At 41.7% G+C, this 27,497-nt stretch overlaps 1 protein-coding gene across 12 annotated transcripts in view; it reads right to left on the minus strand.

The window, feature by feature from the left end:
- ica1 (islet cell autoantigen 1) overlaps positions 1-27,497 on the minus strand; it is a 223,194-nt gene that overhangs the window by 152,049 nt on the left and 43,648 nt on the right. For 8 of the 12 annotated variants that reach the window (XM_078538805.1, XM_078538804.1, XM_078538800.1 and 5 more), the window contains one exon: positions 25,898-26,096. In XM_078538805.1, coding sequence (XP_078394931.1) covers positions 25,898-26,096 — 199 coding nt within the window. Of the gene's footprint in view, positions 1-21,218; positions 21,316-22,588; positions 22,997-25,897; positions 26,097-27,497 lie in introns of those variants that run through there. The other 4 variants (XM_078538812.1, XM_078538810.1, XM_078538809.1 and 1 more) reach the window with 4 other exon arrangements.

The raw sequence follows: 27,497 nt of genomic DNA on the forward strand, positions 1-27,497 counted from the left end.
GTTTAAACTAGAATGGCATAGGGATGGGAACCTAAGCAGTGAGACAGAGGAGGGGGAAACAAGGATAGAAATGAATGACAGAAAAGTAAGAAGCAATAGTGGAAGGCAGAAAAAACAAGGGCGAAAAACAAATGGGGTCATAGTGCAAAATAAAGCTAAGATAACTAACAAGGTTAAAAAGAAAAGTCTAAAGGCATTGTATCCTAATGTGCAGAGCATTTTCAATAAGTTAGATTAATTAACAGCGCAAGTAGATATAAACGGTTATAATATAGTTGCAATTAAGGAGACATCGATGTAGGGTGACCAAGATGGGAACTGAACATCCAGGGCTATTCAATATTTAGGAAGGGTAGACAAATAGGGAAAGGAGGTGGGGTAGCACTGTTAGTAAAGGACAAAATCAATGGAATAGTGAGGACGGAACTTGGGTCGGAAAATCATGGATGTGAAATCTGTTTGGGTGGAGATAAGAATCACCAAGGGACTGATGGGGGTTGTCTATAGGCCCCCAAACAGTAACGGAGATGTAATGGAAGGCATTAAGCAGGAAATTAGAGACGCATGCAATAAGTGCACAATTGTAATCATGGGTGACTTTAATCTACATATAGATTGGTCAAACCAAACTAGCAATAATGCTGTGGAGGAGGATTTCCTGGAGTGTTGGTTTTTTACGTGATGGGTTTTTAGGCCAATATGTTGGTTGAGGAACCAACTAGAGAGCAGAATATCCTAGACTAGGTATTGTGCAATGAGAAAGGATTAATTAACAACCATGTTGTGCGGGGTCCCTTGGGGAAGAGCGACCATAAAATGATAGAATTGTTCATTAAGGTGGAGAGTGAAGAAGTTGAATCCAAAACTAGGGGCCTGAATCTAAGCCAAGGGAACTATGAGGGTATGAAGTGCGAGTTGGCAATTATGGATTGGGGAACCTTACTAAAAGGGTTGACAGCAGATAGGCAATGGCTAATATTTAAGAAACGGGAGTCTGAATTACAACAATTATTCATTCTTGTCTGGCGCAAAAATAAACAGGAAAGGTGGCAGGAAACAAGGGATAGTATTAGATCCAAAGAGGAGACATATAAAATTGCCAGAAAAAACAGCAAGCATGAGGATTAGGAGCAGTTCAGAATTCAGCAAAAGTGGACAAAGAAATTGATCAAGAAGGGGAAAATGGAATATGAGAGTAAATTTGCAGGGAACATAAAAACTGACTGTAAAAGCTTCTATAAATATGTGAAGAGAAAAAGATAAGCAAAGACAAATGTAGATCCCTTACAGTCAGAAATGGGGAAATTATAATGGGGAACAAAGAAATGGCAGAAGAATTGAACACATATTTTGGTTCTGTCTTCACCAAGAGGACACAAATAATTTCCCAGAAATGTTAGGGAACCAAGGGTCTAGTGAGAGGGAGGAATTGAAGAAAATCAGTATTAGTAAAAAAAATGGTGCTAGAGAAATTAATGGAGTTAAAGGCTGAAAAATCCCCAGGTCCTGATAATCTACATCCCAGAGTACTAAAGAAAGTGGCCCTGGAAATATTGGATGTATTGGTGGTCATTTTCCAAAATTCTATAGACTCTGGAGCAGTTCCTACAGATTGGAGGGTGGCAAATGTAACCCCACTATTTAAAAAGGAGGAAGAGAAAAAAAACAGAGAATTACAGGCCAGTTAGCCTAACACGAGTAGTGGGGAAAATGCTAGAGTCTATTATAAAAGACATGGTAACAGAACACTTGGAAAGCATTAACGGGATTAGACAAAGTCAGCATGGGTTTATGAAAGGGAAATCATGCTTAACTAGTGTACTGGAGTTTTTTTAGGAAGTAACTAGTAGAATAGATAAGGGAGAACCAATGGATGTGGTGCATTTGGATTTCAAGAAGGCTTTTGATAAGGTCCCACATAAGAGGCTAGTGGGCAAAATTAAAGCGCATGGGATTGGGATAATATACTGGCATGGGTGGAGAATTGGTTGACAGACCGAAAACAGAGTGTGGGAATAAATGGGTCTTTTTCCAGGTGGCAGCGGTGACTAGTAGTGTACCACAGGGATCAGCACTTAGGCCTCAGCTATTCACGATATATATAAATGACTTGGATGAGGGAACCAAATGCAATATTTCCAAGTTTGCTGATGACACAAAACTGGGTGGGGTTGTGAGTTGTAAGGAGGATACAAGGAGGCTTCAGGGCGATTTAGACAAGTTGTGTGTGGGGGCAAACACATAGCAGGTGCAGTATAACATGGATAAATGTGAAGTTATAAGCTTCGGTGTGAAAAACAGAAAGGCAGGGTATTATTTAAATGGTGATATATTGGGAAATGGGTATGTACAAAGGGATCTGGATGCCCTTGTATACCAGTCAATGAAAGTAAACAGGCAGATACAGCAAGCAATTAGGAAGGCAAATGTTATGTTGCCTTTCATTACAAGAGGATTTGAGTTCAGAAGTAGGGATGTCTTACTGTAGTTATACAAGGCCTTGGTGAGACCACACCTGGAGTATTGCATGCAGTTTTTGTCTCCCTACCTAAGGAAGGATATACTTGCCATAGAGGGAGTGCTGTGATGTTTCACGAGGCTGATGCTGGGGATAGCCGGACTGTCATACGAGAAAAGATTGGTTCGACTGGCCTGTATTCACTAGATTTAAGAAGAATGAGAGGGGATCTGATTGAAACGTATAAAATTCTAACAGGGCTAGACAGTCTAGATGCAGGGGGGATGTTTCCCATGGTTGGGGAGTCTAGAACCAGGGGCCACAGTCTCAGGATATAGGGCAGGCCATTTAGGACTGAGATGAGGAAAAATTTCTTCACTTGAATGGCGAAGCAGGCTCAAAGGGCCCAATAGCCTACTCATGCTCCTAGTTTCTATGGTCGTATAGAACTTGAGTATTGTTGAAAAAAAGAGACATGCTGTCAAAGTTTTTCATCTTGCTCTCATCAGGACAGATTTGCAAGCATACCAACTGTAAAGGGAGCAACAAGTTATACTGCATGAGAAGAGTGTGCTGATTGGTTGGTAAGTGGACTCTGATTGGTAGAGGCGTCATGATGCAAAATTCACCAGGGAACAATTAACTGCCAAGCTTTTATTTAAAATTCAAATCAGGCAGGTAGACTCTGATTGGTCAAGGCAATGCCATGGGGAACCAGGGAATGGCTGTCCCCCAAGCTTTTGTTTTGTTGAAAAAAAGCGCAATGGGTGGGCATGCTCCTTCTGTGCGCAAAGGAAAGGGCTATGTGTGAGAATATGTGTAGCTTCTAGCACGTGTGAGCCACACTACGAACCCAACTGATAACCTTAAATTGATTGCCAGTGTAATTCTTAGCATAATAAGGATTATTAAGGGCAGTGGATGTTATCTACATGGATTTAAGTAAGGCCTTCGACAAAGTCCCTCATGGCAGACTGGTACAGAAGGTAAAGTCGCACGGGATCAGAGGTGAGCTGGCAAGATGGATGCAGAATTGGCTTGGTCATAGAAGACAGAGGGTAGCAGTGGAAGGGTGCTTTTCTTAATGGAGAGCTGTGACTAGTGGTGTTCTGCAGGGATCAGTGCTGGGACCTTTGCTGTTTGTAGTATACGTAAATGATTTGGAGGAAAATGTAACTGGGCTAATTAGTAAGTTTGCAGACGACACTAAGGTTGGAGGAGTTGCAGATAGTGAAGAGGATTATCAAAGGATACAATGGGATATAGATCAGTTGGAGACTTGGGCAGAGAAATGGCAGATGGAGTTTAATCCGGACAAATGTGAGGTAATGCATTTTGGAAGGTCTAATACAGGTAGGAATTATACAGTAAATGGCAGAACCCTTAAGTGCATCGACGGGCAGAGGGATCTGGGTGTACAGGTCCACAGGTCACTGAAAGTGGCAACGCAGGTGGATAAGGTAGTCAGGAAGGCATATGGCATGCTCGCCTTCATCGGCAGGGGTATTGAGTATAAAAGCTGGGAAGTCATGCTGCAGCTGTATAGAACCTTGGTTAGGCCACACTTGGAATATTGCGTGCAATTCTGGTCGCCACATTACCAGAAGGATATGGAGGCGTTGGAGAGGGTGCAGAGGAGGTTTACCAGGATGCTGCCTGGTCTGGAGGTTATTAGCTATGAGGAGAGGTTGGAGAAACTCGGATTGTTCTCACTAGAGCTACGGAGATTGAGGGGCGACTTGATAGAAGATTACAAAATTATGAGTGGCATGGAGAGAGTAGATAGTCAGAAGCTTTTTCCCTGGGTGGAAGAGTCAATTACTAGGGGACATAGATTTAAGGTGAGAGGAGAAAACTTTAGAGGAGATGTGCGGGGCAAGTTATTTTATGCAGAGGGTAGTGAGTGTCTGGAATTTGCTGCCTGAGGAGGTGGAAGCAGTATGATAGTGGTGTTTAAAAGGCAGCTTGACAAATACATGAATAGGATGGGAATAGAGGGATACGGATCCCGGAAGTGCAAAATGTTTTAGTTTGACAGGCAATATGATCAGCGCAGGCTTGGAAGGCTGAAGGGTCTGTTCCTGTGCTGTACTTTTCTTTGTTCTTTGATTATATAGCAAGTGCTGTCCAATTGCAGGATCACATGTTGGACACGGTGTTTTAAGTGTTGCAAGCACAGGCTGGTTGTGTACGGTCTATGCTTTGCCTATTGCAAAACGCTGAAGGGATGTGCTGCTTGATATGATCCACCGCCAGTCATTGGGATGTATGGCCGCCATACTTAGCGTCACACTGGCACTGAAATTCCTATATCACATTACTCATTTGTGTGGTAAGCAGAACATCTTTTTGGCTTGACAGCAGCATCCTGTCAGTGGAGAATACTACTTGTGTTGCTACTGGTGGAGCTGATTAAGGTCTGTAAGGAAATTCTTACATACAGCTGTGAATTCAAATATAGCAAACGTATCACCAATGTATCGGAAATATGCAGGTGGTTTGGTGCCTTTCCATCATAGACACATTTCTCATGGAAACCGACAAAAATGTTTCCCAGACCTGAGCCTAGAGGGGATCCCATGGCAACACCATTTATTTGGGCATAAATGATGTCATTAAAACAGAATTCAACTGCACGAGTTGCTGAGTTTATGGGCAGAATTTTGCCCTCGTCGTGTGGCTGCGGCGGGCAGAACCAGGAGCAGTCTGGAAGCCGATCGGGCCCCGACTGCGATTTCACGTTGGCTGGCCAATTAGCAGCCATCCAGCGTGAAATGCATGCTGCAGCGGGGTGGGGTCAGGAGGATCACAAGTGCTGAAGTTCATGGGTGCGCGCAGTAAAAGCTCCCTGAGGCACAGAGCTGCCTCAGGGAGCTGAAGATTTTCAGCACTCAAAATAAAGAAATGAAAAATAATGAAAACGCCCCCTCATATGACGCTGTCACATGCAGAGACATGTTAAATAGGAGTGCAAAAAGTTTTTATTGTTTTTTTAATCACTGGTCGTGGATGAGGTTTCGCCAAAAATGCAAAGGCTGCTTGGATGCTGAACGGTTGGACAGGCAGCGAAAAATTGATTGTACTCAATTAATTGATTGAGGGCTGTAATAGACTGCTTAATTATCGGCAGGCACGCTGCCGACTACTGCGCCCGCCGACTGAAATAACGCGTGAGTGCGCGACGACTTCAAGACGCAATGTCATCATGTGTCATTTTACTCTCGAGCGTGTTGGGTGCAAGCCCACATGCCGAGCGAAAAATTCTGGCCCATAAGTTCAATAAATACGGATTCAGACAATGGCAGCACATCTATATTGCCATGATGTAGTGGCACGGTGCACATGTCTATGGCTTCGTTGAGCAGTACATCAGTGAATAGGCTGACATTGTTGAACAAGCAAATGGACAAGGCCTTGCTATCGATATGCAAGTCTTGTATGGTCTTCACAAAGGTGAAGGAATCCTTCACCGTGTATGTGGAAAATTTGCTCAGAACGAGCAATTCGCCCAACCATTTGGATAATTCATGTTGTGCGGAACCAGTCATAGATAAGATAGGGCATAAAGGGACATCACTTTTATGTGATTTGCGCAGTCCATACATACGCAGACACAGTGACCCATGAGGATGAATCCTTTCATATGTACCACCCGGCTGCTTGTTACTCTTACGTAAGTCCAACAAGTGTTTTTGTAACTTGTTTTTGAGCAGGGCTGTCCAGTCATGCTGAGTGGCAGGTCTAATGGATACGAATTTGGACCCGCCCTTAAGAATGGCGTGCAAGCTGTTGATATCGTTACACTTGTTAAGGATGACTATTCAAGTTTCTTTGTCGGGTTTACAGATATGTCTGGGTTGGCCTTGAGGCCTTACAAAACTACCAGATGTTTTTGTTGCATGTGAAAATCAGCCAAAGCATTCAATATCACACAATATACGTACACTAGATCAGTTAGGCGCACTTTCAAGGATTCAGCATCTTCAGTAGATGCTGGTTTGTGGTGGAATAGCTGGGAGTAGAGACATTTGAACCTCTTTCCATTTGATGTGGGATGAAGGCACACCACAATTGAAGCTATACGCAAGAACAAACTCCTTAATTTCAGACAGTATGTGGTTAGAGAGATTTACTACATGTTTGGCAGTGTCATTAAATGTGATGCCAAACCACTTAAGTGCATTTACAGTGTGGGCGTGTTTCAAGCGGGTGTTGTTTATGGTTGGATCATCTATTGAGGCAACATAGCGGCACAAACAGGTGAAATCGAAAAATGAAAGAAATTTGCGCACCATAGACCAAGTGCAGTGTAAATTAGTAACCCTACTACCAATTGCTTCAATCTCATCCTGCATAAACGCTTGTTCAATCGTGGGACTGTGTCTCATTTTAGCATTATCAATTGGCAGACAGCCATTCCCTCATTCATTCCCCATGGCAATGCCTTGACCAATCAGTGCCGACCTGCCTGGTTTGAATTTAAACAAAAGCTTTGCAGTTGACAGTAACTTGGTGCATTCTCCATGGCAATGTCTATATCAATCAGCACTCTTTTCATACCATATAAATTGTTGTTCCTTTTACAATTGGTATTCTTGTGAATCTGTCCTGATGAGTGCAAGACTTAAAGCTTCAACAGCATGTCTCTTTTTCAGCAATACTCAATTTATTTATTTGAAAGTAACAATTAGTCGAACCTCCACCTCCAAACATTCATTAGCTTTCTGCTTCTTGTTGCATTAGATCCTCTGTGAACTGTTGCTGATTGGGTAAATCTCACTGGCCATTTCTATGCCTATATTAATCTTATTAAGCTGAAATTCAGCTATGCATTGATAAGAAAAAACTGAATTTTTGATCAACTTTTGAAACTTTTTCCAGTATTGTTCCTGTGCATAACATATGGGGATTCCCAAATTTGTCTTGGATTTCTGCACCTCTTCCACCACTGTTGCAGTAGACAAGTGGGGAAAACCCCACAACAAATCACCCCGGAGTCTCATTTCACTAGAAGATAATTATTGCATCTTTTAAGGAAAATTAGCTAAATACTTGAAGTAGATGAAGATACAGGGGAAGTGAAGAGAGAAGTAGGTGGTGGGATTATTTCTGGGTTGTTCCAGCAACAGACAAGATGGACCCAAATGGCCTCCAATTGTGTTGGAAACTGCTATGGTACTATGTAGGCCAAGAAGAAAAAACGATAGTTCTAAAGATAGCTCATTCCATTTTTCCATTTAATTATGCATTTTCAATCAAGATTTAATTTTGCCAGTTGAAAAATCATTTTGTTTCCTTCACCTTGCATATCTTGCCAGGACAGTAATTAAATGCAAACAAATTATACAGTGGTTTTACTTATTTAAAAAGTCGAATTTCAATGCTTCCTCCTTGAAAGATTCCAATAATTTTTATGAGAATTCCATTCCAGATAGATAGTGCAATAATTCCAAAATCAAAGCACTTTGTTGGCATTGAATCAATGCCATTTTTAAAAACAGCACATTGTATGGGTGCACTGGCTCACATCTCAGCTGGAGAAAGAACTACAGAAGAGAGGAAAGAGAAGAAATAATAACAAAAGAACCAAAATGGCACACGAAAGCAGGCAAACTGTTTTGTAGTTCTCATACTTCTTGCTTTCATGTGTGCAAGGTTATTGTGGAAAATCTATGAGAAAATACAGGAGGGGGTTGTGGGGCAGATTGCAGGAGGAGAAAGTATCATCTGCAGGAACAGGAAGATGATGGCCCTGGAGTACATGAACTGTAAACTGGCCTAGATTTTAAATTTTACTTTAGTAGGATTTAGTGTGCTTGCTTAACTTGAGCATTTTATCTCAAAGGCTTGTATTCTGCAACAAACTAACTAGGTCAATTTACCTTTTTATACTAACGTGATCAGAAAAGATGATGTTGCTAACCTTTTACAGCAAGTTAATTTAATATAGTACTGTGAAGTAGTCACTGACTAGCAGCAGATGATTGCATTAGAAAAAAGTACCTCAATTACCCTGTAATTGAAGGACAGGTAATTAATAGTTAATAAGAGTCAGGTTATACTTATTTCTGTATTTCCTGCTAATATTCCTATGTCAGCATTAAAGTTTGAAACTTAAAAAATGCTATAACAGAAGCTATGAGAAAGGAATCTACACTATCCATTATTGGCTTCTATCAGAACACACCAACTTCGACTGGCCCAGTGCTGGTCAAATGAATAGGACACTTGTGAAGTATTAAGATAAAGAATACATCTTGAAATAATCCATTGTCTTATGTTTAAGGCAATATGTGCAAATGGCCAGATCTAATGAAATTAACCCTTACAACATTATCAACCAACTGGTTAACAACAACCATCGTGTGCTAAGGTGAGGTGATGCTAGAATTAGGTATAAAAGAGCATTTCAGGGACACACTGAGGAGGAAACTGGTTTGATCATTGGGGCAGAAGGAGTTCCTGTCAGCATGGTGATCAGTAGTGAAGCACTGGGCCCAGCAACAGAGGCATAATTCCTGTGGGTGAGAAGGTCAAGGTTGTTTTCTGCTTCTTCTTAATTGACCATCCATTTGAAGGCATGAAGTCTGTAGTGTTCGGTTGAAAAGTATACTTTTGTTATCTTTCATTAGTTACTGTCAAGAAATACATACCTAACCTCATCATCAGGAGGGGGGTGGGGGGAGTACTACTCCAAGCATGCCTTGGGAGTTTCGCGCATGCACAGTCCAGCGTTTTGAAGTTCTTTGGACCAAGGATGGGCCCAATGCGCCTGCACAAAAAGAAAAAAAGCACAAAAGCTAGATCATGTGACCAGAGAAAGGAGCGCCAAAGTCAAGACAAATCCCAGACAGGGGACAGGGAGAACTCCCAAAGGGAGAGGGGACCAGGGGGTTCCAGTTAAGAAGAATGGGAGCAGAGAAAGAGACTCCAAGCAGAAAAAGGGATGTGATTAGCAAACTTTGAGTGGTGAGGGCTTGGGAGAAGCCCTGGTGATCAAAGAGAACTTGGGAGAAGCCCTGAAGGTCTAAGAAGGCAGCAGAAGTGACTTTGTGCTACAGGCCATTGGAGCAAAGGTACCCCTTTGGAGCAGTAGTGTGTTGCTTGGTCTGGCTGAAGAGTTGAAGTTGTGCTTGAGAGTTGGTGCTGGAGTGCAGACTCAGGAATCCAGGGGAACCGAGTTTTGGGAGACAAAATTGAAACCCTATGTGGTGGGCCATTGTTGAGGCAGTTCGAGTTAGAACGACGTTTGACAAGGCAAAATCTTCGAAGGCAAAGACTGGAATCCCTCTTGAGAGAGACAGAGTTTTAACAGGATTGGTTGACTTAGTGTTTATTTGATGTTTGCGTGGGTTACTGAGAAATCCATGGGATCTGTTTTGGTCACATCTGCCATTTATTTTGCAATTTGGTATGTTCAACCACAGATTGCTGATTAATTTGCACGTAACTTATATTTACCCCGAATGTTAGAGTATGAGATAGATATTATAAATTGTTTTATCTTTCTGACCTGGTATTGTAAAGTTTATTTTTGTTCGTCGAGAACTTATGGAAACTTGTGGCTTAATTCTCTTATCAAGTGTCTTGAATCTCAAACTTTGTCTACTTTAAACAAAAGGTACTGGCCCCAAAACGAATTGTACTAAGAACTTGGAGGTTTGGTCCAGATTCATATCAATTAACTAAAGACTTATCAACTATTGTTAAGTGCATTGTTGTTCTCTTTTGATTATGTTCAATAAACTTTCACATTATTTGCTAATTCAATGTCTGAGCCTTTGCTCGATGGCTATATCTTGCCAAAGTAAATCAGTTTAAATGGTTAATTTGGGTTCCAGAAATTAGGTTTTATGCAACTAAATTAAATCAAGTCTAAATATATCAAAACCTTCTTCAGACCTACAGAACTAATTATTAAATCACACAAGAGGATAAAAAGGGCTCTTGCTGAATGCTTACCCCAAGTGCAAGAACTGAGTCACTCAAACTGCACAGGTACATGTGAAATATGTAGGTTCCAAATGTGTGTCATAAATCTCAAGTGTTTGTCTTTGGAGGTTCTGCTCAAATTATACATGTGCAGTAAAAAATAAAATGTCAATTATCATATAAATGGAAAGAAGTATATAATACCTTTTTGATGATTAACTTTAAGATGGCTGCCAAGGGGGGTCACCTGACTTTTGCAACTTCAAAGCCTGGCACGCTTTCTAGAAAGTTCCAAACTGGATTATAATGGGCAGGGGTCCCCCTTGAACGGACATGCATAAACAGCACTCTATGGAATTTCACAACTGCTATTGTCACGCCTTACTCAAACACAGGGACATTAACCTCCCAGACTCCAGGTCTGCCATGTAACAAAGGAGGGCAATTGAGACCGAGGGTGGAATTTTCCCATCCCACCCACAGTGGGTTTCCTGGCGGACGGGAGCGAAGAATCCAGCGGAAGAAAAAATAGTTGGAAATCCACCGGCGTGAAAACAGCTTGCAATTCTCCTGATGGTGGGTTAATGGCAGGTCAGTTATCCCACCAACTAGTGGCGTGAATGTCATTTGCATTCATTAACATCTCATGAATACTCATTAAAACAGCTGCTCGCCGGAATCTTGTCACACCTTCCAATCTTGCGTTATGCCAGCAGGAAAACACGTCGGCCTCAAACCCATTTGAAATGGGGTGGCGTGCACAAGTCGGACCTTAGTTTGCTGGTAAATTCGAGGTGAGTGGATTATACGTAGCCCATCTGCATTGGTGCTGCGCTCGTCTTGTTGCGATGGACGCCACACTGCTGTAGGGTTCGTCTGCTCCTGCTCTTTGCCTACATTATCCCGAAGAACACCACTGTGATGTGGTACTCACGCAGGCCTCCACTTTCAGAAATTAGAGCCAGGATTTTACAGACGCTCCCACCCAGCAGGATATTACGGTCCCACCGAACTGAATGGAGATTTAAATGGCTTGCTGCATCCACCAGAAGGGGGAGACATGCTGCAGTGGAGCCATAAAATCCTAGCCTAGCACTTCAATGGGGGTGGGCTGTGAGGTGAAGTGGGGTTGATGAACACACAGGGTGGGCAATGGGGAAAGGAGGCTGTGGAATGGCAGTGAGGGGAAAGGCAAACACGAGGGGGGGCCTTTCTGGGGTCACCCTCTGACTTCTTGTTGCTGCAGGAGTGAACAGGAGTCCGCTTATAAAGAAAGGAGGAAGGCCTCCTTACAATGAAAGCCTCTGAAAGCCAATTGCTTCATTTGCACTGTTAAAGGACTACTCAGAACTCAGTGGCTTCACATCACAGTCGCTGCATCTCAAGGGTAACACACAGGAATGTAGATTTGTGAATGCAGGCAATCGTGAAGGAGGCATAGCTGTATCATATATAGAATTCCACCAATGAAGGCCTGTCACTTGACCCAGATTTGACACTCCTAATGAGCCAAAAAGAGTTTTAAACTAAATAGAAAGGGGGAGGGTTCTGGAGAAGGGATACGAAGGCTTACAAAGGAAAATGATATGGCAGCATTATAGGGTAGCTATTTAGGTAAAGATACCCAGATTGTGACAGGAAGGGACAGAGTGTACAAACATATTAAAAAAAAATCAGCAGCAAATAGGGTCAATGGGAGATAAAAAATGGTAAAAAGGTAAAATTAATGGCTCTTTACTTAAATGTACGTAATATTTGGAACAAAATAAATGAATTAACGGCACAAATAGAGGTTAATGGGTATGATCTTATAGCCATTACAGAGACATGGTTACAAGGAGATCAAAACTGGGAGCTAAATATTCAAGGGGATGTGACTTTTCAAAAGGACAGGCAGGTAGGAAAGGGTGGTGGGGTAGCTTTGTTAGGACGAGATGGAATAAGTATGATAGCAAGAAATGATCTTGGATCAGAAGCTGTAGAATCCATATGGGTGGAGGTAAGAATTCAGAAATTCACCAAGGCTCCTTCGACAGCACCTTCCAAACTCATGACCACTACCATCTAGAAGGACAAGGGCAGCAAATAGATGGGAACACCACCACCTAGAAGTTCCCCTCCAAACTACTCACCATCCTGATTTGGAAATATATCACTGTTCCTTCACTGTCACTGGGTCAAAATCTTGGAACTCCTTTCCTAACAGCACTGCGGGTGTACCTACATGGACTGCAGCGGTTCAAGAAGGCAGCTCACAACCACCTTCTCATGGGCAACTAGGGATGGACAATAAATGCTGGTCCAGTCAGTGAAGCGCACATACCGTGAATGAATTTAAAAAAATAAGAAGGGGATGAAGATGGGAGTAGTCTATAGGCCCCCTAACAGTAGCTATACTGTAGGCCAGAGAATAAATCAGGAGATAATGAGGGCATGTAAAAAAGGCAGTACATTAATCATGAATGACTTTAATCTTCATGTAGATTGGGAAACTCAAATTGGCAGAGGTAGCTATGAGCAAGAAGTCATAGAGTAGATTTGGAACAGTTTCCTAGAACAATATGTTGTGGATCCAAACAGGGATCAGGCTATTTTGGATCTAGTAATGTGTAATGAGGCAGGTTGAGTAAAAGGTCCCCGAGGAAACAGTGACCATAACATGGTGGAAATTAACATTCAGTTTGAGAGTGAGAAACTTGGGTTGGAAACAACTGTGCTAAACTTAAATAAGGGTAATCACAAAGGAATGACAGCAAAGCTGGCTGGAGTGGACTGGGAAAGGATTTTAGCAGTAAAGACGGTTGATAAACAATGGCAGATGTTTATGAAAATAGTTCATGACTCAGAACAAAGATATATCCTAGTGAGGAATAAGGATTTGAGGAAGGGGATAAACCAACCATGGCTAACCAAGGAAGTTAAGGATAGTATCAAATTGAAAGAAAAAACATAGTGTGACAAAGATTAGTGGTAAGCCAGAGGATTGGGAAAGTTTTAAAAACCAACAAAAGATGACCAAAAAAGGAGGGAGAAAATAAACTTTGAGGATAAACTAGCAAGTAATATAAAAACAGACAGTAAGAGCTTCTTTAAATATATAGAAGAGAGGATAAAGTAAACATAGGCCCCTTAGAGAATGAAAAACAAAGACAGAATTACCTGGAAAAACTCAGCAGGTCTGGCAGCATTGGCGGAGAAGAAAAGAGTTGACGTTTCGAGTCCTCATGACCCTTCAGCAGAAGTTCTCCGAAACGTCAACTCTTTTCTTCTCCGCCGATGCTGCCAGACCTGCTGAGTTTTTCCAGGTAATTCTGTTTTTGTTTTGGATTTCCAGCTTCCGCAGTAGTTTTTTGTTTTTATCCCTTAGAGAATGAGGCTGGGGGAGTAATAATGGGGAACCAGGAAATGGCAGAAGAGTTGAAGAAATACTTTTCATCAGCCTTCATGGTAGAAGACACTAATAGCATTCCAAAAATACTAAATAATCAATGGGAAAAGGTGGGGGGGAGGAAATAAATACAATAACTATCACGAGAGAAAATACTAGGGAAACTAATGGGGCTAAAGGCTGATAAGTTCCCTGGACCTGATGGGTTATATCCTCGGATATTAAAGGAAGTAGCTACAGAGATAGTGGATGCACTGGTGGTAATCTTCCCAGAACCCTTAGATTCTGGAAAAGACCCAGAGGATTGGAAAACTGCCAATGTAACACCCTTATACAAAAAGGAGGGAGGCAAAAAAAACAAGTAGCTATAGGCCAGTTAGCTTAACATCCATCATTGGGAAAACTTGAGCCTATTATAAATAATGTAATAGCAGAGCATTTAGAATTACATAATACAATCAAGCAGAGTCAGCATGACTTCATGAAGGGGAAATCATGCCTGACAAATTTATGAGAATTCTTTGAGGAGGTAACATGCAGGATAGATAAAGGGGAACCAGTAGGTGTAATATATTTGGATTTTCAAAAGACATTCGATAAGGTACCGCACTAAGGCTATTTAATAAGAGCCCATGGAATTGGGGGTGGAACATTAGCATGGATAGAGGATTGGCTAACTAATAGGAGACAGAGTTGGGATAATATGGGCTTTGTCAGATGGCAACCTGTAACTAGTGGAGTGCCAAAGGGATCAGAGCTTATTTACAATATATATTAATGACTTGGATGAGGGAAGTGAATATACTATCGACAAATTTGCACATGACACAAAAATAGGTGGGAAGGCAAGCGGTGAGGATGACACAGAGTCTACAGAGGGATATAGACAGGTTAAGTGAGTGGGCAAAAACATGGCAGATGGAATATAATGTGGGAAAATGTGAGGTTATGCACATTGGCAGGAAGAAGAGGTGCTGAATATTATTTAAATGGAGAAAGACTGCAGAAAGCTGCGGCACAGAGGGATTTGGGGGTCCTCGTGCATGAATCCCAAAAAGATAACATACATGTTCAGCAGGTAATAGGGAAGACAAATGGAATGTTGGCCTTTATTTCAAAGGGAATGGAGTATAAAAATAGGGAAGGCTTGCTAAAACTATACAAGGCAATAGTTAGACCACATCTAGAATACTGTGAACAGTTTTGGTCCCCTTTATCTAAGGAAAGATATAGTGGCATTGGAGGCAGTCCAGAGAAGGTTCACTCGGTTGATCCTGGGGATGGAGGGATTTTCTTATGAGGAGAGGTCGAGTAGGTTGTGCCTATACTCATTAGAGTTTAGAAGAATGAGAGGTAACTTTAATGAAACATAAGGTTCTTAGAGGGCTTGACAGGGTAGGTACTGAGAGGTTGTTTCCACTTGTGAGAGAGTCTAGGACCAGAGGGTACAATCTCAGAGTAAGGGGTTGCCCATTTTAAGACAGTGATGAGGAGGAATTTCTTCTCTCAGAGGGTAGTGAATCTGTGGACTTCTTTACCACAAAGGGCTGTTGATGCTGGGTCGTTAAGTATATTCAGGGCTGAGATAGACAGATTTTTAATCATTAAGGGAATCAAGGGTTATGGGGAAAAGACAGGAAAGGAGTCGATTGTCAGATCAGCCATGATCTCATTGATTTGGCGGTGCAGATTCGGTGGGCCGAACGACCTATACCGCATCAACAGCGTTTCCTTTATCAACCTTCCCTGTTACCTCCTCAAAAAACTCCAGCAAATTAGTTAAGCATGATTTTACCTTGATGAATCCATGCTGGCTTTCCTTAATTATCCTGTACTTGTCTCAGTGATTATTGATTTTACCCTGTACTATAGTTTCCAGAAGTTGCGCTACCACTGAAGTCAAACTGACTGGCCTGTAGTTGCCAACTTTATCCTTGCACCTTTTTTTGAACTAGGGTGTAACATTCGCAGTTCCCCAGTCCCCTGGCACCTCCCTGGTGTCTTTTTTTAAAAAATTCATTCACGGGATGTGGGCTTCGCTGGCTGGGCCAGCATTTATTGCCCATCCCTAGTTGCCCTTGAGAAGGTGGTGGTGAGCTGCCTTCTTGAACTGCTGCAGTCCATGTGGTGTAGGTATACCCACAGTGCTGTTAGGAAGGGAGTTCCAGGATTTTGACCCAGCGATAGTGAAGGAACTGCGATAAATTTCCAAGTCAAGATGGTGAGTGACTTGGAGGGGAACTTCCAGGTGGTGGTGTTTCCAATCTATCTGCTGCCCTTATCCTTCTAGACGGTAGTGGTCGTGGGTTTGGAAGGTGCTGTCTAAGGAGCCTTGGTGCATTCCTGCAGTGCATCTTGTAGCTGGTACACACTGCTGCTACTGTGCGTCGGTAGTTGAGGGAGTGAATGTTTGTGGATGTGGCGCCAATCAAGCGGACTGCTTTGTCCTGGACAGTGTCCAGCTTCTTCAGTGTTGTAGGGGCTGCACTCATCCAGGCAAGTGGGTTGTATTCCATCACATTCCTGACTTGTACCTTGTAGTTGGTGGACAGGCTTTGGGGAGTTAGAAGGTGAGTTACTCGTCGCACGATTCCTAGCCTCTGACTTGCTGTTGTAGCCACAGTATTTATATGGCTAGTCCAGTTCAGTTTCTGGTCAACGGTAAGCCCCAGAATTTATATAAAGCATTTACTACAGTAATTTCTAATTTTAATTACCTGGAATTGAATTATTATCATTTGCCTTCCATTGTGCATCAATGGCCTCTGATTTTGAAATCCTTTTGTCCAAAAGCTGAGAGAGAGAACGGGCAGTCTGCAGAATACTAGCAACATCACAGCAAAGAAAGGTCATGTTACCTTGCCTTTCAAGCCCTGTGAAGCCTTAAATCTTTTAAAAGCCTCCTCCAACCTGTTTCGAACAGCTGAAAATTTGCCTGTAAGAAATTGGACCTCCGGTTACAACGGTCATCAGGACCTGTCTACACCACCTGCTGAACAGCTCTGAAAAAGAGTCATACGGACTCGAAACATTAACTCTGTTTTTCCCTTCACAGATGCTGTTAGGCCTGCTGAGTTTTTCCAGCATTTTCTGTTTTTGCTGCTGAATAGTCTTTACTTTGAAGGAACCCTGCAGTTAATCAGAGTTGACACCAGCCATGTGAACTTACTCAAATGAGAGAATAGATAATACTCCTTGTTTAAATCCATGATGGTCTGCTACTGGTGACTTTTAAATTGACCGCACACTAATGGAAGTTTGTGAACACACATCAGCCTCATCAAAATTACACCGATTATGGATAGAAGGTATAGAAAGGAAAGGAAACTGAGGGTTTCACTCTCTCTTCTCTGTCCAGAACATAAGAATTGTGGGTAAACTACAGTCCAAATAACCTAATACTTAAATGAAATCATGGGTTATTAGTAGTCGTTTGGTAGTACAGAACTTGAGTATTGCTGAAAAAAGAGAAACGTCTAAGCTTTTCATCTTGCATTCATTAGGACACTTGCAAGAATACCAATACAAGGGGTAAAACAACAATTTATACTACATGTGAAGAGAATGCTGATTGGTTGGCAAGTGGCATTGCCTTGGAGAATGCACCACTGATGGTGACTGATAGTTAACTGCCAAGCATTGTTTGTAATTTAAACCAGACAACTTTAACCTGACTGGGTCAAGGCCTTGCCTTGTGGAATGAATCAGTGAATGTTTGTCAATTATTTTGTTTAGCTGAAACAGGCACAATTTATGTACATATTCTGTCTGTCTCTGGCCAGTGAAGAGTTCAGAGGAAATGCGTGAGCAAGATGTAGACTTTGCCATAAGCAACTTACTACTTAGAACTCCTACACAAGTAAGACCATGAGGTTACAAGACATAGGAGAAATAGGCTATTCCGCCCATTGAGTCTGCTCCGCCATTCAATGAGATCATGGTTGATCTGATAATCCTCATTTCCACTTTTCTGCTTTTTCCCCATAACCCTCGATTCCCTTAATGATTTAAAATCTGCCTAACTCAGCCTTGAATATACTTAACGACACAGCCTCTACAGCCCTCTGTGGTAAAGAATTTCACAGATTCACTACCCTCAGGAGAAGAAATTCCTCCTCATCACTGTGTTAAATGGGCGACCCCTTACTCTGAGATTATGCCCTCTGGCCCTAGACTCTCCCACAAGGGGAATCAACCTCTCAGCATCTACCCTGTCAGGCTCCCTAAGAATCTTATATCATTTATTAAGGTAGCTTCTCATTCCTCTAAACTCCAATGAGTACAGGCCCAACCTACTTGACCTCTTCTCATAAGAAAATCCCTCCATCCCCAGGATCAACCTAGTCAACCTTCTCTGGACTGCCTCCAATGTCAGTGTATCTTTCCTTAGATAAAGGGGAACAAAACTGTTCACAGTATTCTAGGTATGTTCTAACTAGTGCCTTGTATAGTTTTGGCAAGGCTTCCCTATTTTTATACTCCATTCCCTTTGAAATAAAGGCCAACATTCCATTTGCCTTCCCTATTACCTTCTGAACATGTATGTTATCTTTTTGGGATTCATGCAGGAGGACCCCCAAATCTCTCGGTGCTGCAGCTTTCTGCAGTCTTTCTCCATTTAAATAATATTCAGCTCCTCTATTCTTCCTGTCAAAGTGCATAACCTCACATTTTCCCACATTATATTCCATCTGTCAAGTTTTTGCCCACTCACCTAACCTGTCTACATCCCTCTGTAGATTCTGTGTGTCACCCTCACCACCTGCCTTCCCATCTATTTTTGTGTCATCCGCAAACTTGATGGTACATTCACTTCCCTCATCTAAGTCATTAATATATATTGTAAATAATTGTGGTCCCAGCACTGATCCCTGTGGCCCTGTTACAGGTTGCCATCCTGAAAATGCCCCCCTTATCCCAACTCTATCTTCTGTTAGTTAGCCAATCCCCTATCCATGCTAATCTCCTCCCCCCCAAGCACCATGGGGGTATATCTTAAGTAGCCTTATGTGCAATGGTTAGAATGTGTTCATTCCATGCACCTCTCAACGCAAACAGGACCAGTTAACCTCTTGAGTATCTCTGCTCCAACACTGTGCTCCATTACAGAAGTGAAAGACCAGTTCTATGAGGAGCTTGCCTCAGCTATCAGCAGAATCCCCAAATCAGACATCTTTACGCACTGGGGGATTTCAATGCAAGTGTGGGCACAGACCATGAAGCATGGCCCTGCTGCCTCAGATATAATGGATAAAATGAGAACAGACAGAGACTACTTGAACATTGCTACTACCACAAGCTTTGAGTAGCCAATGCCTGGTTTCAGAATAAACCATGCTACAAGGTATCCTGGAGTTATGCAAGATCAGGGCAATAACACCAGCTGATTCTGATCATCACTAGATGTTAATCTCTGAACAGCATTCTCAACACACAGCTGACTGTGATACAGGTCACTCCCTGGTGTGCACTAGGGTGAGGATGCAACCCTTGGCGCTTTTTCATTCAAAGCTGAAATGCTGCCCTCATATTAACATCAACCATAATGCCTATCCAGATAACAAGCAACAGTTCTTTGACTTGACTGAACAGCAGCTCTCCCAGCATTCCCACACAGAGTGCAGAAGCGAAATGTAACATGCTTCAAGTTCCTCAAGGTAGTATCTTAGGCCGAACCATCTTCAGCTGCTTCATCATAGGGTCAGATGTAGGGAGGTTCGCTGATAATTGCACAATGTTCAGCACCATTCGCGACTCTTCAGACTGAAGCAGTCCATGTCCAAATGCAGCAAGACCTGGACAATATCCAGGCTTGGACTGATGAATGGCAAGTAACATTTGTGCCACACATGTGCCAGGCAGTGACCATCACCAACAAGAGAATCTAACCATCACCCCTTGACATTCAATGGAATTATCATTGCTGAATCTCCCACTATCAACATCCTGGGGGGGGGGTTATCATTGACCAGGAACTGAACTGGACTAACCATGTAAATACTGTGGCTACAAGAGCAGGTCAGAGGCTAGGAATCCTGCGACGAGTAACTCACCTCCTGACTCCCCAAAGCCTGTCCACCATCTCCAAGGCACAAGTCAGGAGTGTGACGAAATACTCCCCACTTGCCTGGATGAGTGCAGCTCCAACAACACTCAAGAAGGTTAACACCATCCAGGAAAAAGCAGCCCACTTGATTGACACCCGATCCATAAATATTCACTCCCTCCACCACCGACAAACAATGGCAGCACTGTGTACCATCTGCAAGATGCACTGCAGAAACTTACCAAGGCTCCTTAGACATCACTTTCCAAACCCACGACCGCTACCATCAAGAAGGACAAGAGCAACAGATACATAGGAACACCACCACCTGTAAGTTCCCCTCCAAGCCGCTCGCCATCCTTACTTGGAAATATAATGCCTTTCCTTCACTGTTGCTGGGTCAAAATTCTGGAACTCCCTCCCTAATAGCACTGTGGGTGTACCTATACCACAGGGACTGAACAAAGGAGACCAATATATATACTCCTGAAGGATTCAACCATGTGAGCAGAGGCAGACTATTTAAGCTGATGGAAAAAACTGGCTGCCCACTGAAACTGCTCAACATGATTTCCTCTTTCCAAGACAACATGATCAGGTCAGCTATAATGGTGCAACATCAGAACCCCTTGAGATCTGCAGTGGGTCAAATAGGGTTGTGTTCTGGCATTGGCACTCTGGTATTTTCTTCTCTTTGCTGTTGTCTTATGCCTTCAGGCCATCTAAAGAGCTTGTCTAATTTCATACCAGAACTGACAGAATGTTGTTCAGCCTTGCTCCCCTGAGATCCAAACTAAGGTATGCCAAGTCCTCAACAGAGAATTATTCTACGCTGATGATGCTGCACCAACATTCCACACCGAAGTTCACGTACAGTGGCAAATGGACAGGCTCTCTCACACCTGTAAAGAGTTAGGTTTCAGGGAGACAAACGTTATGGTCCAGAATGTTGCCATATCATTATCAATCAGCATTGACAATGTAACACGGGAGGTTGTTGACAGCTTCACTTATCTAGGTTGCTCAATCACCAGCAATCTGTCACTTAATGCTGCAACCAACACATACAATGTAAAAGCTGCAGCTGTAATGTCGAATCTGAGGAAGAGTGTGAGAAAAAACAGCAACCTGACTGAGAATACCAAACTGCGAGCCTACAAAAATTGCATGCTCAGCACGCTCTTCTACAGTAACGAGAGCTGGACAACATATGCCCGGCAGGAGTAAAGGTTGAACAGTCTCCACCTTTGCTGTCTCAGACGTATCCCCGGTATCTTTTGGCAGGATAAGGTCACCAACTCAGAGGTCCTGGAGTGTGCGAATTCCATCAGCTTACACTCATTGTTAAGTTAGCAACATCGGCGCTGGCTCGGCCACATTCATTGGACGGATGACGACCATATACCCAAAGACCATCTGTACAATGAATTGGCCACTGAATCATGATTTCCTGGGCCTCCATACCTCCGCTACAAGACCTGCGAGCGAGATCTGCAGATATTGACACTGACAACTGGGAGTCAGTCGCTGGTGGCCACGACCTCTGAAGGTTGACACTGAAAGAGGTGAGTAGAAATGAATAGCTTACCTGGCCAAGAAGAGGGCTCAGAGAAAACAGAGGCCAGCGACTCGTGCACCCCTCAGCCCACTGTCTTCCTCTACAAGAAATGCGGTCGAGACTGCCAGGCAAGCGTGTGGCTGCTGAGCCACACCAGACGATGCTTAACAGAGTTGACTAGCATAGCACAAACCATCATCGTACAAGACAGAAGGCTGCCACCAATACAATCGTATCTTGATAATTCAGTTTATTAAGGAATTTATGGGACACAATGGCCTGTGTGACCTTAATCTGTGCTGACATTGATATGATCCTATGGTGTGTACATAATTGAAAACCATACCATATGTTGAAATTACACATATTAGATACATGTTTTTTCAGATTTGATTGTCAAGAAAAACAGTTTCTACTTCTTCAAATTTGCCGCATTTGCCTAATTTTATTCATTGAGCATTAATTCAATTGTAATACCCAGGTGAGCACGGTATTTGTAAAACTCTCTTTTAAGGAATACTGAAACACCAATTTAATTTCCTCTTCAGCAACTGAAAGTACAATATACCCTGGCCTGTGACATACCATTTGGTACCGTGTTAAAAGATGATACATTCCCTCAAGCTCTTTCCTTTTACCCAAGATCAACTTCTGAAAAGCAGCAGATAATTAATGAATAGTTTGAATGTACAGGTGTGCCTTGGCCTCCTGACACCATTTATAGTTGAGCTAGAAATAAATAGGCTGCCCCTCCTATATGGCTCAGTGCATTTATCCAAAGTCAATTGAGCTTAACCACTGAACAATGAGTCAGTGAAGCAGGAAGGTCTCAGGGTTAATCCCGCCTGTGGCAAATTAATTAATCATTGTCTGGATGGGACAGGTGTAGGGTTACCAATTCTCCGGGATTGTCCTGGTCTGTCTAGAAATTAAAGATGCATCCCCAGAACATTGGTGCAAGCAGCCCAGGAGAAAAATCATAGGTGCATTAAAAAAAACTTTGAACCAGACTTTTCTCTGAGCAGGGAATGAACCATGTCCACCATTTGTTTGACTTGCACTTATGTTTGGGCTTTTGCACTGTGTTGTGACGTGGCAGATGATATGTGCCAGGTGGATCAAATCCACGAGGGAAACTTGATCATGCGGTCACAATGGTTTTGCAATTTGTATTTATTTCAAGATGCATGCCTTGAATTCAGAAGTAATAGCACCAAGACTTTAATTTAGTTTTCTAAAAATATCTCTAAACATTTATTAACAAAAGAAAAGATTTCAAGCACATACATAGGTCTATCAATTACTACTATAACTTCTAAAACCCCTAATTAATCTGGCTTCTAGTTCCATCCCCATTAAGGCAACAATAAAAAAAAAGATTCAAACAGATCCAGGCAGGTCATCACATTACCCTGGGCAGTAGAATTCAAAGTGTCTTTTCCCAGCTTCGGTTTCTGTAGATAGCAGTCTTAATGCACAAATACTGGAGGATTTTCACACTTCTGGTAGATCTTACAATGCCTTCCCTGGCACATAGCCTCTTCTCGTTTATACATGTTTCTCCCTTTTAATGTAAATCCCATTGTTCTGATATGTCTTTGGAACTTTACCTTTCTCATAACATAAATATTTTCATGATGTTAATATTCTCAGTAACCTTTGGGAAAAATAAACACACTGCTTGGCCTAGCTTCTCTGGCTAGGTGCAACAACCTACCATCTCTTTGAAATTCAAACTGCCCTGATTTATCTAAAAATGCAAATTCTCCTCACCTCACATTCTAAGACTTCAGCCATGTTTACGTATTTAGCATTTCAAACCTAGCTTTTGATAGACCAGCTGTTTCCAATTCAATTAAATCCCACACACACACAGAAATTATCCAAACCCCACAGTTAACCTACTTTTACAATAAATCACAATAATATTATGAGAATTATTATACGTTCATGACACACAGCAAGTTGCTGTCAGCCAGCAATCCAAAAAGTGGGGCACCCTGTGCAGGACATCTGGCACCTGTATTAACAGGGCAAACAACTGTGTATTGCCTTAATCAATCAGATTGAAATACTGTTAGTGAGCATAGCAGAGTCTGAACCAGTAACATGTTTGTTAGAATAGTAATTTCAACGTCACACCAGAATACAGAAGGTGAAATAATAAGAAGTAATAAATTATTGTATTACGAGAGAAAAGAAAAACTGAAAGAAAAATAATTTTTTAAAAAATCTCTAATATTAAACAAATGAAATTTGAAGAAATGAGACCACACTGCAGAAAGCTAATTCTCAGTGCTAGAGAGGTGGTTTGGCAGTAATTATGACTTACCACACCATTAAAAAGGTACTTACAGTGAAACTGACAAGCCCTAACATTTCTTTTGGCCAAAGTGTTGAATATTCCTGGTTATAAGATGTTCAGAAAAGTTAGAAAAGGTAAAAATGGAGGAGGGGTGGCGTTTTTGGTTAAGCAGGGTATTGCAGTACTGGAGAAGGAGGATGTGTCAGAGGATTCAAGGACAGAATCGATCTGGATAGAGCTAAGGAATAAGAAGGGTGCAATTACATTGCTCGGTGTAATATATAGACCACCAGCTAGCGGGAAGGATTTGGAACAAACCTGCAAGGAATTACAGAGGGGTGTAAACATCATAGAGTAGTTAAAATGGGGGACTTTATTTACCCGTATAGAGACTGGGATAGTGGTAGTGTAAGGGGCAGTGAGGGACAAGTGTTCCTAGATTATGTTCAGGAGAATTTCCTACAACAGTATGTGTCCAGTCTAACGAGAAAGGAGGCACTGTTAGACCTGGCTCTTGGGAATGAAATGGGCCAAGTAGATCAAGTGACAGTAGGGGAACATTTAGAGGGCAGTGGTCATTGTATCATATGATTTAGGACGATGGTGGAAAATGATATTTGTCAATCCAGAGTAAGAATAATCAACTGGCAGAGAGCGGACTTCAATGGGGCAAGAATGGAGCTGGGCCGGATAGACTGGAACCAAAGGTTAGCAGGAAAAACAGTAACTGAACAATGGGCTACCTTCAAAGAGGAGACTGTTTGGGCACAGTCAAAGTATGTTCCCTCAAAAGGGAAGGGTAGGACAAACAAATCGAGAGCTCCCTGGATGACAAATGAGATAGAAATTAAGTTAAAGAAAAAGGGGTATCAGGTAGCAAATACAATCGAGAACCAAGCTGAATACAAAAGGAAGGGATGTGAAAAAGCAAATACAAGAAGCAAAGATGGATTATGAAAAAAGACTGGCAGCTAACATAAAAGGAAATCCCAAATCATATAAGCAAATCAATGGTAAGAGGAGGAGTAGGGCCAATTAGGGACCAAAAAGGGGATTTACACATAGAGGCAAGATGCATAGTTGAGTGGGGAGTCAGACGGTGAGATGCCATTTATGCACAAATTTTAGAGGGGCAGGACAACTCAGGCAGTAACTTTTGGATTTCCATGTATAACTGTGCATTTGTGTTCACTGTAAGTTGCTGTCCAATTTTCATGTAAATAATGGTGAGCACTGTTAGTTTCACCACTATTTTTAGAACAAAATTGGACTCTTGGTGCTTTAGTCATTCTCTTTTGTACTTGTTTATTTTGTAGTTATAAAAAACATTGGAAATAGGAAAAATTGCTGTTCGGTCCAGGCAGTTGAGGGTCATGTGATGAAACCTCCAGGAATGTGTCCATTCCCGTGTTGAGACAACCTTAGACGAGATTCATTTAAATCGATTGTTACCAGTTGTCGAGGGATCTAGAAAGCGGGCTGGGGGAGTAGGGACATGGGTACAACATCAGAAACATCATTAAATGCAAGATATTTAGGACAGAGAGCAGGGGAGATGCTTTAACAGACCGTTGTGAGGTCATACAATGAACTGTCAGAGTTAGTGATTGAAGCAGTGAACAGGTCAACATTTAAGGTTAGATGGGTGTTTGATAGAAAGGTAGATAATGAGGCTTTAGAACAGGATGAGCACATAGATCAGGCTTGGGAAATGGGATTAGCACTGAAGATCATGTGGACAACCTGTTTCTGTGTTGCAATTTCTATGTTACTCTATGTAGTTAATTAATAATAGACGCTGTGCTAAAGAGGTTTTATTGTCAATAATTAAAGCAAGTGACTTGTGGCATGACACACTGTTGTGATTTTTTAAACAATTTTTGTGCAGCACAATTATAGGTTAACAAATTCCTGGATGTAATGAAAATGCTGCAATATAGCAGGTGTGCCACTATTAGTGCATGAACTCTTACATTTTTGCCAGTATAAAGAATACAATTAAGAATCTAATGTATCAAAACTCCAAAACATGTCACTGATTTAAGAAAAAAACACAACTTCACGATTTTGGGAAAATCAGGGTTCTGAGTATGCATTTCTGCAAATTGTGCAGTAATAGAAAATATCTTACGTTGCCAGTATTTATTTCTAATTGTAACCCTTGACCAAAAGTGGTCACAAAAGATCTCATCAAAATATATTATTCTTACCTTCCTAAATTTTTCAAGGTGCTTATACATATCAGGGTCCAATTCCTGAGAAACATCTTTCATCCACAGTAATGCTCCCCGATATTCTGTGCGAGACTGTTCCATTCGGTTCACAGTCAACCAGGTGTCAGAAATGGCACGGTACCTGAAAGTTTCCACTTCCTGGTACAGTCGACATAAAGGACTGCGGAGTGCCAACCTAAAGCATTAAATGACAGCAGATTAGTGCTTTTACTTCTATATCAATACTCAAAAGAGAAGCAGCGCTATATATTTCCCTCCCCATTTCAGTGATTTAGCTGCTGTTGTTGTTACAAAATGAAATCAAGACACTGGGAACAAACAGCAGCTTGTTATAACAAGAAAATAATTGGGAAATATATTTTATGTCCCATAAATTTATTTTCCTTTATTTTATTTAGGCCATTTGTTACATATTCACTTCCTGTTTCTCCCTTACATTTTGATTTGTTAGAATCCCATTATTTTAGTATAGAAATTACATGGTCAGAATGGAACAGGCATGGAAGAAAATTTGGGAAGGAAATCTAGCACAAGGCAGAATCGGAAACAAGTTAGTAAAAAAAAAAAAGTGATGGAGATTTAAAATCAGAGATGAGTAGCAACAACAAAAAGCAGTGCAGATTTAGAAAGAAGAGCTGCAGGTGAGCGAGGCAGGTGCAATGAAAGCAGATTTTAAAGCCAAGTCAGCACTACTGGATAAACACAAAGGAAGGAGATTAAAAATAAATTACACCCAGCAGGACAGAAAACTGAAAATTCAGAAACAAATTTTCATCAATATTCTGACATCCCTTAATTAACCTTGTAATATTCATAATTATACCAGCATTAACCTCCAATTTGTGCTGGCAAATAATATATTCCAAAATAACACAACATGCAGATAAGCACTTAAAATTGTTATTCATACCATAATATGCTGTACAATTAGGGCTGAATATTCACCCACTACTATCTTGTTCCTATTTCCTCATTGGACTCCCATTGTGCACACAGGTGAGTTTGTAGGGCTCCAGCAGATTTATCGAGACATCTAAGATGAGACTTCAGAATGTCTTTAACTCCTGTTTAGCAAAGTCTTGCACCAATCACCCATCCTCATACATGGATTTGACTCAAGAGGGTTGGAATGGTGTTTTGTCACATCATGAACACGTCATACCAGTTTCCTAGACAGTGATCACTAATGTTTTGCATAAGGTGATTGGAATGTTAAAGGAATGGACGATTTGCTTTTGTTAGTAAAATTAAAAGATTTGCCATATGGGCAAGTACAAATCCTGCTCAGTCACTCCATGAACCTGTATGAAATGGATGTCAAATGCCAGTAACAGTACACAAGTTTCCACTATCAATTACATTATAATTATGAGATGGGTTTGAGGAAATGGGTGCGGGAAGTTGGGCATAGCCCTTTGACCGCATTTCTATGTGGTAAAATAAGGCCTCAATAGGTTTTAAAAGGGAACTGGTCATTTTTTGGTATGATTACCCATGTTCAGTTTTTCAGTGACAGATTTGAGATTAATAACATGTTGCCCTGCATTATTCCCCAAAAGCCACCATAAAACAGGTG

Source organism: Cetorhinus maximus, chromosome 3 (assembly GCF_964194155.1).
Source record: "Cetorhinus maximus chromosome 3, sCetMax3.hap1.1, whole genome shotgun sequence".
NCBI classification, from domain to species: Eukaryota; Metazoa; Chordata; class Chondrichthyes; order Lamniformes; family Cetorhinidae; genus Cetorhinus; species Cetorhinus maximus.